The sequence below is a fragment of the Mixophyes fleayi genome, chromosome 2, assembly GCF_038048845.1.
Source record: "Mixophyes fleayi isolate aMixFle1 chromosome 2, aMixFle1.hap1, whole genome shotgun sequence".
NCBI classification, from domain to species: Eukaryota; Metazoa; Chordata; class Amphibia; order Anura; family Limnodynastidae; genus Mixophyes; species Mixophyes fleayi.
Genome location: NC_134403.1, coordinates 123,302,120 through 123,319,722, shown reverse-complemented (window position 1 = coordinate 123,319,722; position 17,603 = coordinate 123,302,120). Strand labels below are relative to the sequence as shown.

The window sequence follows — 17,603 nt, the reverse complement described above, 5'->3', positions numbered from 1 at the left end:
TGTATTTATTTATATACTATATATATATACCACAACATTAAAACCACTGACAAGTGAAGTGAATAACATTGATTACTTGATTACAATGGCACCTGTCTAGGGATGGGATCTTTTAGGCAGCAAGATAACAGTTAGTTCTTGAAGTTGTTGTGTTACACTTGCCCATTTGTCCTGCTTGTAAGGATTTGAACAACTTTGACAATAGTCAAATTGCGATCGCTAGACGACTGGTTTAGAGCATCTCCAAAACTGCAGGTCTTGTAGGGGCACGTGCTTACAATGGGCACGCCTGTGTCAGAACTGGACCATGGAGTAATGCTAGACGGTGGCCTGGTCTGATGAATCACATTTTCTTTTACACTATGTGGAAGTCCAGGTGCGTGTGCGTTGTTTACCTTTGAAAGAGATAGTACCTGAATGCTCTATGAGAAGAAGGCAAGCCGTCGGAAGCAGTGTGGTGCTCTGGACAATCTTCTGCTGGAAAAAAATTGTGTGTGTATGTGTGTGTATATGTATATACATATATATATAATAAACATAAGAAATAAAGAGAGAGATACACAGACTATAAATGCAGTGGACATCGTGAATCACAATTCATCCTTGTCGGTGTCTTACACATGACTTGTTTCCATAGGAAATGGATGATGATGCTTTTGAGAAGAAGTATAATACTATGGGGATAGACATACTTCGGACTCAAGAATTATACTGTCGCGAAGTTCTCAAATTATTGCCTGGGCAAGTCGCTGTGATCAGCAATGGATGGGTAAGATTAGTTAAATGAGCTGAAACTCTAACAAGATTTTGTGTGACATGAAAAGATGAATACTAATTTTAAGTAGATAATGCTTTTTTAGAGAACAATTTGTCCATCCGTAGTTGTTGTTTAGCTCTCATTTAGCTTGTGACATAGTCTGTCACAAGCTAAATGAGAGCTAAACAACAACTAAGGATGGACAAACTGTTCTCTAAAAAAGCATTATCTACTTAAAATTAGTATTCATCTTTTTATGTGTAATATTGATGAATTAATGGATAAAGAAAACATACTGGTATTTTATCATGACACATTAGTACATTTCTGTGGTGCAATTCAATGTAATTTGCTTATAATGTTTGTTAAATGTTATTGTTTTACTTTATTGTATTGATTTGCATAAACAAAGCTAACACTAATGAACCGATTCACTCACGGTCAATAACTGATGGTACAAGTGTTATTTAATACTTACCTAAAATAATTTGTACAGTTTCTCTTAATAATAAAACAGTTATATTATTGTGTTTTAAGATGGAAAAACTGGTCATTTTGCAAAAGTATTTTAATGAAAAACAAACTAATATAACACTAGAATAATTGTTCCATGGTTCTGGCTGGTATAATCAAGAGAAACTGCAGCAAAATAGCACTGTAGTAAATTGATAGTTGCAGAGATAACAGGTCTCTGGGAAAATCTGTCAGTCCATCGGTTTTAACCCCCTTCCTCTCAGGCTGCCAAACGCAGCATATTTAAGCAAATATTATAATTTCTGTGTTGCTGTGTTGCGTTTAGGGACTTTGAAAAGGACATCAATCAGCTATGTCCCTAGAATCACTGATTTATTTTGCTTGTTGAACTTCAGTAGTCATTTAGAGTTCACTTAAGTGAGCACAGATTGGCTGCTGTAGTTCACAGAAGTGAAATAAATCAATGCAGCCAATGAAAGTGATTGTAATTCAATAGGAAGAACTGCCGGTGGCTGGCACCGGATGTGAGTAATCTGGTCATCAGATACTCTACTGGGGAGCAATGTGCCTATATGCAAATCAGATAAGGCTACATCTAGATATTTTTTGACCACTACAACCTTTTTGCCATTAGGTGCTTCACCAGTAAATGTCTCCAGTACTCATCAATATAATTTTATCTTTCAAATTTATATTTTTATATATTGTATTAATTTGCATTTGGTTTTTTTTCCTGCATATATCGCCTTTTTATTGCCTTACAAGATTGCATGTTCTTTTTGTGAATACATTAGGTTATATATTGACCATTTTTCAGTGTTGAAAGTTCTTTGATGTCACAGCCTACATTTTCTGTGAACTTTAGGCAAGTTCTTTGTGGTTGAATACAGACTATTTGGCCATATGCAGCACTATCATTATTATTGCTATTATTTTTAAAAGAGCTTGCACCAGTTGTTCAAGTGTGTATACTTACACACCACTTTAGCGTAGAGAAAGTAAAGACTTGATCGTGTTAGAAATAAATGGATAAAGTTGCATTATCCTATGCGTATATGCAAAAGGATTTTCTCCGTTGACGGGTTTTATTCTCCTTAATAATCTGGCAAATGTATGGATGAACACACAGACATACTCCATTCATCTAACATTTTAACACATGGTATTTTAATCACATTATCTCAGAGAGTCAGAGCCACAAACTACCCTTTAAACCAACAGTCCAACAAAACGTTATATTTAACAAACTGACCACTTCCTGAACCATCCAATCACCCTCCATGCATCCATGACCAAAACTTAACCAACACAGAACCATGTATAACACAAATGCCTCCATTTAAATCAGCAATCTCTCCCAAACACAACAGGAATTTCAACAATTGTACAGCACTACAGGAGTCAAACACCGTGTCAGCCATCTTAATACATGTGCTCGCAATGGCCTAATTTACTGCCAATACAGTCTTATTCTGATATATGTTATAAAGTGAAACATAAATAATAGATTATTCCCCCTGATGTCATTTGTATGTCATTACAGTTAGACTGACAGATATATTTTCTCATCTCTTATCAGTGTTCCTAGTAATTGTATGCAACATGTATGAGTGTGTGGGAGCAGGTGATCAATAGGGTTATATATATATATATATATATATATATATATATATATATATATATATATAATATATTTGTGAGTTTGGAGTTAATTATGGTAAGGCAATGTGTAGTACAGAATATCAAATAAGAAAGGGGTGAGAAGCTAATGGATCTCTTACGTTGGTATGTCTGATGAAAAAACCTTGTCTTATTTACTGACAGTAGGAAAAAAAATCAACACATGTCAAGGTGCACCCCAATAAATTATCCCTCAACATTTAAATCTAAGATCCGAAGGTTGTTCCTTCTTTGGTGTCTCTTCATCATGTCATCATCTTCGCAATGTACGTTGGGGGGTCTTGTGGGGTACAGTCATCTTTGACATCTGGTTTGGATCTCATCTGTGTCCAAGTCCTGCCATTCTGTGTCCTTCGCGACCGTCTCAGGATCTCTTGTATCATCTGTCAGGCATATCATCTGCTACAGGTGCTTTAATTCTCATCCATCTTGTAGGAAAGAAAAAAATATCAGTTGTTTTGAAATTTTTACTTTTTCCTACCCTTCTTTCATTTCCTGTGTCCGGTCCACCTGTAACATTCTGATATCCTCTGCAGTTGTCCACTTCTTGGCTCCTAATATGGGAAGAAAATCAAAATACTCTTCTGAGAATTCCCCTTTCCGAGCATGGTTAGCATCCCATCCCATCCCCTCTGATGACTTACGAATTTCATTCCAGGTGTTACTACCATTATGGAATTGAAAAAACATATTTTGCTGTCCTTTGCGAGTATTATGGACCAAACATCACATAATTTCGACCGCTAGGTGGTGTCAGGGATCTGTAGTCTGCCTTATCTTATTACATTATTATAAAAATTCCTCTAAAGTTTCCCTGTACCTGTGAAAATTTCTAGTTTTTATACCCTTCTTAGCATTACCATTATCCCCCTTTTTCTCATTTCCAATGATCTATGTATCAAGTTGGGAAGGAGAAACAAAGGAAACCTGTTCTTAGTAACCTGTGGAGACAGAAAGAAATGTGAATATACATAATACATTTATGTCATATAACATCATCTTACCTAATCATATCTCCAAGGACACACAATGTTTATAGATTTACCAAGTTAGTATATTGGTGATGGCAATTTCTTCCTTTAAAAGCTTTAGAAATTTTGTACATAACCACCTTTGCTGGGTAGCGGATCTGTATATCCACTACTGATGTTCTCTCTCTAAAAAAACTGATTTAGGCACATTAATGCCCCAACTGGCCAGCACAGATTAATGCAACAAAATCTATAAACTACCATTTTGTTTTAAAACTTTGACTGCAGTTGGTAAACTATCACTGCCTAAATCTACTATATGATCCATATCAATCCCCCTAATCCTGGTGAATAAAACTACTACTCACTGGGGTTTTATTTTATTTAACTAAGTTTTACGGGTATTTATGAACACAAATTTTAAAAAATTGGTGTCTGTCATCAACAAGCACTATTCTTCATGCACTGGGTTTCTCTGTGACTCTAATTAACCATGTTTACATACAATTGTGTGATTTCCTACCTAGTCCTTATATAATGTTACTGCAGTTCTGATGGCATTTATCAGTTGCCGTGTAACCTTACATAAGTGGAAATTTTCATATCACATTTTTGAGTGGCATATACCACTGTGCATTAGGATCCCCCTTTTTATCCCTAGGCAATTAAACACATTACCATTATCCAGGAGTTTCATTAATTCTAATGCTACATGTTGCCAATCACCTCCAAAATAATGACATGTAAAATTATTAGATCTATATCTTATTCCGCCCGTTTCTCGAATACTATTAACTCTGATGAAGGGGCTGCAATACATACCTGTGACCACTAGGTAGTGTGTCTGTTACTAATATATTATTTGTTCTTTCCAATATACCATTATAAATTACCTGTATATACCTGGGTTTTTAAAATGAGTAGGATTTTAAATACCACCTCTCTATTATCCCATATATCCTTATATACAGTTTTAAAGCAAATGCATATATATATCAGACATTGCAAGGGCTAAATCAGTTAGCATTTGTTGATGTAACATAAGGACGTCTCCTTGGATACATTCAACTACCTCCAATGACAAAACCCAAATTTTACTTATTATTCCCTATTAATTATGTTACATGGGCAGTTACCTGTTCAATGCTCTGAGTACATATATTACCTTATTTCTCAGCATTTATAATGTTATGTTATATATTTTACTATCTAAAATCAAGTTTTTTGCAGCCATGTATTCTATACATACCTACCTGTGGCCTGCTTTACTAAAAAAAAACTTGATTTAGAAATCCTAACATCTGTGGCATCTTGAATAATATAAATATTCTTATTTTACCTGCCATGACCTGTGATCTTGTCCACTTAGTTACACCCAGCTTATCAATACATAACCTGATTATAAGCTTTCCACTGGTGATTATTATCCGTTTTAGCAGGGTTAAACAAACCGGTTAAGCATACCACACTTTGCGAGGTTCTAAAATGATTAAAAAAAATAATAATAATAAATATGTTCCTGTCATAGACTTGTGTGTTAGTGATTTGTGTGAGTATCCCCCTGTCTACTGAGTGGAAATGCTGTTCTCGATCGTATAACGATTGGTAAATTCGTCTTGCAGATCTGGTTCCACCCAGCCAGAATCACTAATAATGTCTTTACCGGGGAACCATTGGCCATGATCCGCTCATAATTTAAGTGTCGCCGAAGCCGTACCCACTAAACAACTATCAAATGCGTGTTTCTATAGAACTTACAGATTGGAGTGCCTCTGTGGATTACCTAGTATACTTAATCTACAAGAGACAAGCAACTTGAACTATCCATATAACATAAAATATTGTATCAACCCAAAGTAACTATCGGCGTAAAATACAATTTGCGCAATCTTCAAAACAATCACCTCCTACCACTACAATACAGGACAGGGTGTCACAACTTTCACGCTTATGCGTTCCTGCTAAGAATCCGTGAGTGCTACATCCACGATTCTTTTGTTTGACAGTGTTCTATAATACTACTGGATAATTAATGCGAATACGGAGTGATTAGTGCATCATACTCTAAACCTCTTTTCTCTTTCCAGTCGTTCTAAAGGGTTCTATAATACCCATATATCACACACCCTTTGCCAAAAAAACGCCAAGTATCCTAGATTACCTCACCAAACCTATTCTGTAGAGAGGTGTACAGAATAGAATGGGGAAAAATATAACTAAATTAAAAATATATATAAAACCAATTGAATGTCTTGGGGTGAAAAATAAATAGAAAAAAAAATAAAGCCAATTGAATTAGCACATTTTATTTTTAATTATGTGATTTAAAATGATCCCTAATTATCACATGATTTGCAAATTTGGTCATTCAAAAAGTCTGAATTAAAATATAAATTGCCACAGGAGAAGTTATAACTAAATTTGATTCTGGGATTAAAAAGGAAGGGGCATATCATTTTTCACAAAAAAAATAAATTCTCCTGAGTATATTATTTCTCTTTTCTGTCCCCACCAGTCCACAGAATCAGATTTAAAATATGAACGCTAAGTAAACACAAGTCATCCAACTACACTGTATTATAAGTGAAGACAAAACAATATCATACATAATCCTTACATACTACACCTATAAATACAGACTAGTTCAACAGATATATACTACCGTTATTAAACGTCTATTTGCCAAAACATTATGAAAATTAAAAATCATAATAATAACTGGGTTCACTGCAAATAATTATGGATTCTCTAGACTTTTGAAAATCATGGATTCTCTAGGTCTCTGAAATTCATAAAGCAGAGCTTGTTTGGGTGCCAATGTAAAAGGATTTTCTCCGTTGAGGGGTTTTACTCTCTTTAATAATCTGGCAAATGTATGGATGAACATTTAATACCGTTATATATAACTATTACCGTCAACTAACTCCTCGCAAAGGTACTTGTGATTTAACCCAATAAATCGAATTCTTATTTTTCTTTTAAATCCACAGGATCAATATTCATATAATAGCTTATGCTCCTATCTTCAAGAAAGACTCTGCACAAAATATAGTTTCATTTAAAACTTGTTATATTGTTAACATTCTAATTGTGAAACGTATGTATATATTGTGAAACGGTAAACAGCCTAACAATATTTTACACAAAGTATAGATTTCAGTGCCATATATCATTAATTGCCTGTTCTATAAATTATTATTATTATTATTATTATTATTGTTTATTTATAAGGCGCCACAAGGTTTCCGTAGCGCCATACACAGTACAAACAATGGACCGTACAGGGAATAACAGTACAAAACAATAAATGAGTAGTACCAAGACTTCAGAGGCTCCAGGCAAGGCAAATATATTGAAGTGGAGCAGAAGATAAGGTAGCGAGACAGGAGGGAGGAGGGCCCTGCTCATACGAGCTTACATCCTATAGGGAGGCAGGCACAAAGGGAGTCGGAGGAGGGGAGCAAGTGCTCCTCACTACTGAGGAGGAGCGAAGTGAAGAGAGTGAGGGTGGAGAGAGGGTTAGGTGGAAGGCTGGTAGGCTTTGCGGAAGAGATGAGTTTTGATTGCCCGTTTGAAAGAGCACAGGTTAGGGGACAAACGGACGGAGCGTGGGAGGTCATTCCAGTGCAGGGGGGCAATATAAATATACAAGTCATTGTGTGTGTGTGTGTGTGTATTGACTGACTATTGTATAAAGGTGTGTGTGTGTGTGTGTGTGTGTATAGAGCTATACCTATTGTGCCAGGCTTGTGAATGCATTGCGTATGTGCAGGGGTAGGGGGGGGGAGACCACCATGTGGTTTAAACTACCCTTTAAACCAGCAGTCCAACCAAACTGATTTGACCACTTCCTGAACCATCCAATCACCATCCATGCATCCATGACCAAAACTTAACCAACACAGAACCATATAGAACACAAATGCCTCCATTTAAATCAACAATCTATCCCAAACACAAAAGGAATTTCAAGAATTGTACAGCACTACAGGAGTCAAACAAAGTGTCAACCATCTTAATACATGTGCTCGCAATGACCTAATTTACTGCCAATACAGTCTTAGTCTGATTTGTATGTGATTGTGTAGTCTAATAACACCATATCTATGTTATATCTACACAGTATTTCACAATTATTACAAGGCATGCATTTAACATTATCCATACCAAACCGAGGTCTAACTTTTAAGACCAACACAATCTCGAAATAACTCTTGCACTAAACTCAGGCAATTCCGATCACATTTACCAACTGTATTCAAACTTTCATATCACTTACGACAATGATCATTCAGTCTCATATACTCTACACATGCGTCCAGAGTCGGCCATCTTCCATTCAACAACACATTACAACATTTATAACATTTATGTTTCCAGTCTCACTCACCTTTCATTCATTCCATTCAAAAACTCCATCATTCCTACTAGTCAGGGCCTTTGTAGGCCATGAGGTAACTCACTTCCCTGCATGTCCACCTAGGAGCTGTTTGCATGGCTGACCAGGCTGGCAGCAGCTTGCCAAAAGGATAATGTCTCCTTGTGTAAGTGTATGAAAACCCTTTCTTGTGGGCGGAGGTTACCTTTTCCACAGGAACTGCTCACAGCATTCATATGCTAATTACTGACCAATTGTTTCAAACCTGTTTCTAAAGTATTTACAAGCCTCATGTTTCCCAGTGGGGGAAGGAAGGTTTTGTTCCTAATCGGTGTGTTCATTCAACTATGGCTAAATTCTGATATGTTATAAAGTGAAACATAATTAGTAGATTATTTATGTACTCTTCATCAGTACACAATATAATTTAATGAAGTATATACACAAGAGAGAATAGTGTCTGGACAGTTACTAATAAATGTAAAATACATATAATTAAAACAAACACAAATAACAGCATTTTAAATGACATTAAATACAAAACAAGTAACATTAAATAAAATCTGTTGTTTTCCCCTTTAAAGGTTAAATGGGAATCTTCTTTCCTCTAGAAGTCTAAATTCAAATGTAAATTAAGTAGTAATCATCATCATCACCATCATTTATTTATATAGCGCCACTAATTCCGCAGCGCTGTACAGAGTAATGCAAATAGACGGCCACAGCTTCATAACTACTTCATGTAATATAGCCATTACACTAATGATTGAAGCACTTTCAGATGGATGGTTCAATAAATCTGCCACAGAAACAGCTAGCTAGTGCTGTTGATCATCATTATCATTTGTATTGTTGCATCAAAAACCAAATACGACTCCTGACAGGCAACTCTGCAACCTCATTTGTTTGAGTTGCAATGATGTGAAAAAATAACTTGCTGTACATGACCTACTTTTGTCCGCCTCTTACTCCCCTGCTTGACCTCTTTAGGCCTACAAGTCATAAGTGTAAGATGCACAAACATCTGAATACAGCTGTTTGTTTTTGGACTGTACACACAGTACAGAAATGTGTATATTTCCACAAAAAAAAAAAAACGTATGTCCAACACAACATGAGACTCTCCGTGATTTTGTGATGGGTTCTACCTTTCTCACATCGTTGAACCGTGGAAAATTACCAACTTGTCACCAGATCGCTGATGCAAGAGATCCACACCCCTCCTCCCCTGCAACAAGAAACATGCATGAAGACCAGGGATGGACTGGACTGGGTGTGATGGGGGAAGTATAGCTGGGGTAAGGCACCTTTGCACACCCCGTTGCAACTGTTCAGTTATGCTAGCCTAAGCTTGGAGACCTACAGGTGTCTGTCACGGAAAACTTTTCCACACGGAGACCCTAGGGCAAGTCAGTAGCTTTGCAACATGGATACTATTCATTGTGGACCATGGACCACACTAGCTCCCCTTGATCGTAGACCCACACACAAACAATGGTCACTATGCTCCTGCAATGAACAAGTATACTAGGTGTGATGCACCACCCTGACTAAATCACTCCACAAGGAACAGGCAATCCAGTGCGAAACAATGCAAAACAGTCTCAATGCAGATAAAACAATAGGGTACACAGTGCATCCTATCTTTTAATGGAGGCCTGAGTGAGGTTCCTAGTGGAAAAGAGGGCACACCAGCAGCCTTCCTTTTTATGGGGTCCTGACTGCAAGGTACAGAACCACTGGACACAGGGGAATACAATCCAATCTATTGAAAAGGATAGAAAATGGATGCAACTGTTTTGGTGGAGAAAAAATGGGGAAATGACTGGAAAAGTGTCTCGGAGCGGTCTCTCACAAGGAACTTTATGTCCTCTAAATGCTGACATACCACCACAGGCCTAATGCTCTATAAATATGCCCAAGTTACTAGCATGAAGAGAGGTTTACATCCTATGCCCTGTACGACACCGCACCCACACACAGAGCCTGTGCTTCCATGTTTTTTAGGCTCAGAACCTAAGCCTGAATAAACTGTGTCCCAATCAATGTGTAACCATGACCTTGTGTCCGTCTGATTGTGCCATGGGCCTAGTGCTTAAAAATGTGCCCACAGGCCCAGTGACTGAATGTGTATCTGAGTAGAAGGTACAGGTGCAGGCCTGTGAGAAGAGTGCCTGAAGACCTTACCTGTTTCTGGCAGCTTTTAACATCAGCTAGGGGGGAACCATGATTACAAGCTCTTTGCCATCCCCCTGATTTCTTCTTAGATTCAGCTCCAACTTCTTGCTCGATTCCGGCGTTTTCTTTCTTGCCTCGCAATCCGCCACTGTCCTGAATGCACAACCGCTGTCATCTTTCCTGATCATGGCTCCAATTGGCACAATGCGCCTCTGCTGATTGGACCAAAGCGAAACCTCATAAATTTGCTTGGTCCAGATGACGAAGAAGAGGGCTTACCTGCATCCTGACCTCTGCGAACTGGTGAGTGTAGCTATGCCTCTGGGCACCTCTTTGCACTTGTTTGATGTTATTAGGTTCCATAGAATAGTTGCAGTGTTAAATATACCCTGGAGATGTATGCAGAGGTACTGAGAGAGGAAGGTTGAAGGAGGTCATATGTGGAATAGAGTTTATGTTTGAAGGGCTACTTGTAAATCAGGAAAGAAATCTAAAGAGGTGTGACCATACTGATGGCTTTGTAGGTTAAAACTAGGATTTTAAACTGTATCCTGTGTGTTATATGTAGCAATTATAGAAACTGGCTACTCCAATATTTGAGGAGAGGGGTAAAGGTGTAAGAGCTGTAAAATTTGTACTAGATGGAAGTGGTTCAAATCTGTTCAGTGAAAAATGACAATGAGGTGTCTTACAATTCTTAAAATAGTCTAGATGGCATATTGTCAGACTGTACAAATAGGAGAGATTTTGTAATCAAGTGTCAAACTTGATACTAAAAACATATTATTTATTGCTATGTACCTTTACTATATTCTATATGACTATATAAACTTCTAGAGTTTGTACTGACTGTTTTTTCTCTTCCCATTAGGACAAAGTTGTTTAAGCCCTGTTCCCTGTGAACGCAGGTTATAATGTGTTCATATTCATATTTAAGACACTGCTGTAAGTGCATATGGAAAAGTTGTTGCACATTTTTTTAATGCAGCATGCTTTCCTACATTCAATTCCTGGATGAAGTGAAATTGTTGATTCTTTGTAGTACTGGAAGAAATATGGCCTAATCATAAGTGTATGCAGTTAAAGAGAGTTAAGTGCTGTGGTTTATGGGCTATCTTGTGCTGCTGTGCATGCCATTTAACCATAAATAAAGGCTTACAGGCAATTATTACACTGTGCTTTGAAGATAATTATATAAGTCTTTAATGGATAGTTTAACGCTTCAAGTAAATTTAATGCATTTTATTTTCACATTATCACAGAGATATAGAAATTTGCATGTTTTTGTACTTTTTTTTTCCTTCTTTTTTTAAAATTTCTTTTGCCAATTATTCTTGCAGTCAGTTGAATCTGTTTGTTTTTATTTTATTTATTGTGCTATCTGAGAAATGATTTCAGCCCACCAGTTTATGCAGTCTATAGTGTATTAGGAAATGGACCAGCATCAAGGCTACAATCTATCAATTATACATGTCTAGGGTTTTTTTTTTCTATGGTTTTTTTTGCAAAGTCAGCAGCTGAAACTAGTTCTAGTCCAAATATTCAATATATGAATCCTTAAAAGAAAAAGTTTAAGTGGTAGTGAGATACTTTTGGATACAAGTGAACTTAGAGTGCCGTCAGTTGGTCGATGTAAAGGTGTATATGGTGGTGTGACATACTGCCACTTCTCCTACTACCTCCCTGTAACTCCTGATAGAAAGTTTGATGGTCCTTGTCTGATGTCTGGTGAAAGCCCAGGTCGAGGAAACTCTCCAGGCAAGCCCCAGGCCTCTGGGCCTTTTCTGGGAGCTCTGCATTCAAAACCTGAAGTTTCTCAGCCAGGTAATGTGGTGAATATCACCATAGTGTAGTGATTGTGGGAGAAGAAAAAAATAAAGAAAATAAGGAGACTGCAACACAGAAAGTAAGTGCAGTTACTAAACAAGACAAAGGTTTAGAAAGTCAAACTAGATGCAAACAACTGTAACAGCAAATGCTACAGCTTTAAACAAAGGGGAATGCAGCAGCCTCATTAAAAAAAATCCAAGAAACTGCAAGGTACACAGGAGGTCAAGCAATGTGCAGCAAACTCATCAGGTGTGCAAATGACCCCTCCACCCCAGAGACAAAGGAGAATATCCCAGGACAGACTCTGTACAAGAAAATCAGCAAGTGCTTGTAACCAGCCTGGAGAGCCCAGGTCGCACTCGATCCCAGTTAGGTGGAGGTGATCTTGGGAACACAAATAAAGTGACAAAGCCTGTGTCAGTGGATCAAATTAAGCGGCAATTTGCAAAGAAGCCCTTGTTGCCAGTGAAGCAACGTGCTGGTAAAGCTGCAGCTACCACAAACCCAGTATCTAGGCTGCAATCTGGAGATCCTGACCACATGGGAGTAGCAATGATGACGATTACAACTCGCAAGACATCAGACTTGTATTTATGTCATTGAGAGACATGTGGCAGAAAATAGCAGTGAAACAGGAAATATATACATGACTTAGGGAAGACATTCTCCAAGGTCAAAAACATCAAGTGGGCTTAGTGTTTTTAATCAGCCAGGAGAAATCTCAATGCAGAGTAAAAATCTTAAAGGGGCATAACATGCATCTGAGGTGCACCTAGCAGATAGAATCCTTACACTTGTAAAAAAAAACAAATGGAGGCTTTAAAGAAAACAAAGCTGACAATACAAAAACAGATTGAATATGTTTACAAACTAAATGCTGCAAATCCAAGCAAAGAGTATGTATATGATATTAAACTCCTGTTGGCAAAGTATATAAAAACCAGGAGCATTTTGATGCAAATAAAGAGTCACAAAGTACAGGCAGAAAACAGAGCCCAGAAGATGCACTGCTGCCATAGAAGAGAACAGTGTTGCAGAAGGCTAGTTTTTCCTTTAAGGAAGGAGATTTGTACAAGAAGGGGCAGACAGCAGTGGTAAAGCAGCAGTCAGAAAGTGCAAGTCCAGTTCAAACACTTCAGGTCCAGAGGGAAAAGGTGTTAAACAACAGATGAGTGGAGATGTCTGCTCACCTCAGGATAATGGATTCCAGCAGAGAGATGCAATACCTGGGACGCGGGGAAGAGGAGAAATAACGGAGCATTGTGTATAGGAGACTTCTGTTATGCATAGTGATAATGCTGACAGTATTATGCATAATAATGGTGTTGCTGCTGATAAGATATATACAGATGGTAACATACAAGAGGTGGTGGTAAATGAGGATAAGGAAGGCTTGCAATAAATATGGGATGTTGAACCCTCCAAATAAATAGAGCAACCAGTGCGGCAATCAGGGGATCAGATCACTGAGAGAGAAGAGATGCAATTGTCAGTAGAGAACACTACACTAGATATCCCCCCTTTATTGAGTGATCAATCTGCTCTGCTCTTGATCATACACAAAATGTCACACATGGAATTAATATAATACAAATAGTGGAACTGGCCCGGTTCCTCCTGGGAATGCCTGGAGTCTCAGGGCACAAATATTTTCTTCTAATATGACAAGCAAGACTGTTAGGAGGAGGAATGCGGTCAGATTCAGAAACAAATGTACCAGAGAGGAGTTGCCAGACAGAAGATATGTCATACGAGAGTTATGGTGTCACCAGATGGGTTTTGTATTATCAAACATATTGGCAGCAATAAACCTACCAGATAGACAAGGGTATGATGTGAGTTTTAAACTTAAATCTGATATGGATAGTCTGGGCAAATTTCATCAAGTTTAGGGATGTAGTAGGCTGGAATAAGTTTAGTTTTATTCCAACCTCCAAGCCAGACACAGCTTGTATAGCAATAATTTTGTGGAATGAAGCCGTGCCTTCCCAGGCATTGTGATATGGCTCAGGAGGCATTGTGATCTAATGTCAGAACTAACAAAGAATAAAGATAAGTATGGTGTTTGGACTGGTGGTTGGAGGATTTTGGTGAAACTGCTGCAGAATGACCATGTAACCCAAAATCTGCCAAATTCTTTCTTCATTGGATGTAAAGGAGGGGTATGTTTCTATGCAGGTCAGCCAAAGACATATTTTTAAATGTGGGAAGTCTGGTCACATAGCCAGTGTTTTCCCAGTCCTTATGTGTAATCTTTGCGGTGAGGTTGGCAATGTAAGTGCTATCTGTGTGAATGCTTGTTGCAATTTATGTGGAAGAATTGGCCACTCCGATAAGCACTGTCCAAATGTTTGGCATAACATTGTAAGTATTCTCCAGATGAGGGTTTGGTAGCAGAAGAGGTGGCATTAATGTCAGCGTCAATACTAAGATGTCGAGAAGTTTAGCAGGAAATGGCTGATAGAAAGCAAGAGCATCACCAGTCAGAAAGTGTCCAATGGCCAATAGAAATTGAGTTGAGCAACCGTCAGTTGAACCATCTTCTTCTACATCAGTGTCTGCTTCAGGAGAGTCTATGGATATAGGGAATAGGAGAAGAAAAGATTAAATCCTCTTGTAAACCTGAAGGTGAATGGTGTCTTCTCCAAGAACCAGGTAAAAAGAAAATAGTTCAGGAGGGAGCAGATGAAGTTAATTCCAATAGATATGAGACATTATCTGAGTTGGATTCCGATACCTGTTAGCTGGATGCATTAGAATTGGAGCAGGAATTGAAATTAGTGGCATAAGAATGTGATGCAGAGTCAAAAAATGCCCCACAAACAAAAAGTAGGTCTGGTCCTGAAAAGGAGAAAAGTAGAGTATGGTATGGAAACGGGAGGGGTTGGTAAGGTGACTGACTGATTTATAATGATGAGACTGATTTTCCTGCTGCTAACTTTGTCTCTTGCTCTAATGACAGATTTTTCCTTGCGAGTGATCTCCAGTATTGTGAATAGGATTAAGCTCAGGAAAACCAGCCATGCAGTCTATGACCATCTGAAATATTTGGATGCAGATGTGTTCTTTTTACAGCAGACACTCTTATTTACAGTACAGTCGAGCTGTTACGTGAAGCTCACAGAGATTGGCAAACAGGTCATCATTCTGGTCGTGGGCTGTGAAGTAATAGGCAGGAGTTGCAATGCTGTTTAACACTTGTTATGTATATTACTATCTCACAAATAAAGATGGTCCGATGCGATTAATGTCGTTACAACACACAAAGATATTTAATAGCAAAATGTAGCAGAATTACAGCAAACTATGATAAAGTATAGCAAATTTCAATACGCAGCGCATCTTGGATCCAGGGACAGTCCTCAAAGCTGAAGTCTGTGTTGGCAAAAGAGGCTGAATGATACTATCCAGTGGCTTTTTATGCAGTCGGAGTTAATAAAAAACAGTGATGAAGTCACAATGTGCACAGATATTAATGAAGGTCTTTCTTCATTGGTTTGGGGTGTAAGATAGTCCAGTATAATGCAGATCATAGGTCAGTTCAAAGGATTCCTCTCCAAAGGTGGGGGCAAGTCATTCCAACTGCTGAACACGTCTTGCCTGAGGGAACCGACTCAAACTAGTTTACAAAGTATTTTTGAGTATGAATCTTATACTAATCATAACTAGCGATTGCTATGTGCAATCGTTTCTCCGATGGTACCGGATTCCTGCTGGTAAAAGGGGATTAATATAAGACCAAACACTATACATTTCTTAGGACCTGAACCATAAGTACCTTTAATGTAAATGTATCTTTGTATAAATAACCTTTAAGTCTTACTAATAAAATGGTGTGAGTTGAAATGTCTTTAAAAGTGAACTATTTACAAATGTACGTGTGAATGTAAGTCTATTTGCTGTGATTTCCTCTGTGATTGCATATTTAAAATTCGTATGCCGGTGTGTACTAATCGCAATCGCACAGGATTATATAATAACCAATATTTATTAATTTAAAATTGCTTCATCCAATTATTCAACTTTGACTCACTCAAAATGTGATTGTACATAGATAAAGAGTAATGAGAGGAAACTGGAGCCACTCTAAGGAAAGCCAATATGAACCTTGGGACACCATACAACCTCCTCACAGCACACTGGATTAAAGCCCCAGCACTGCAAGACTGTAGTGACAACTGCTCTGCCATTTAACCCTAGGGATGCATAGAAAATAAACAAAACGGAAAAGCTAATATATTATTTACCACATATTTACATTGCAGATACCTATATGTTCAATAAAACTATGTCAAAGACAAGATTCAAGACAGGGGCGGATTGGGAATTTAAAATGGCCTTGCAAAATATTCTGAAAGAAGTGGCCGTAGTAGATGTGGCTAAATTGTCATTAGGAGTGGTCATGTCAACAGAAGGCGGTGGTGTGGATGCCAACGTGTATCAAGATGTGGGAGTAACCAGTGTACAAGGGATTTGATTATCACTTTAGACTGTTAGGCCATCCTCCATCCATTTCTTCATATGCAATATAAACTTTGTACACACCACCGTTAGGTGCATGTGATTCCCCCTACAATCAGACCAGCATGAAGATGGACCTACCTATGCGAGACAGACCTACCATGATTGAAACAGTTGGTAAAAATCTCTCTCCTATCTGAATTTTCAATTACACTACCTGTCTTAAGCTCAGTTGTTGCTTGGTGGTTGGATCAGCAAAACTCCCACGTTACAGCACTCGTCAATACTGCCCACTTACAGCAATACTCTCACATTACAGCAATCTACCTTTCCCCAGCATTTGGCTATATAGCTCACTCATTACAGAAATACCTCTGTCAATCCACATTACAGCAGTCAGTTATAACTCCCCAATATTACAGGAATGCCCTCTGCCACTTAATAGAAATGCTAACCCACAAACACACTGGAGCAATACCACCACCACCCCACACTACAGTAATATAATATCCACACTACAGCAAGACCACTACTCCCCAATACAGTAATAACCTCTCTGCCACACTCCACACTACAGCAATACCACCAATTATATGGACACAACTGTAGAGAGCCAATGTTCTGCTTTTTTTAAATCTCCCGCAAAATTGCAACAACAGAATAGTTAACAACTACCCTTTTCTCTCAATTAAATTGTAATGACAGTGTTTTCCTGAATCATTCTACATGAAATACAACACTAACATGCATAACAGAAACAAAAGCTGCTTAAATTATCATCTGAACCCACATTCAAAAAAATATATATTTCCATCTACAGCAAAATGTCAGAGGAAAATCATTTTTTTACTATAGTTAATGCATATGCATCTTT

At 37.9% G+C, this 17,603-nt stretch overlaps 1 protein-coding gene across 1 annotated transcript in view; it reads left to right on the top strand.

The window, feature by feature from the left end:
- Window positions 1-17,603, top strand: part of UGGT2 (UDP-glucose glycoprotein glucosyltransferase 2) — a 244,100-nt gene that overhangs the window by 142,100 nt on the left and 84,397 nt on the right. Inside the window, exon 22 of the mRNA XM_075199909.1 lies at window positions 638-769. Within this exon, the coding sequence (XP_075056010.1) occupies window positions 638-769 (132 nt within the window). The remainder of the gene's footprint in view (window positions 1-637; window positions 770-17,603) is intronic.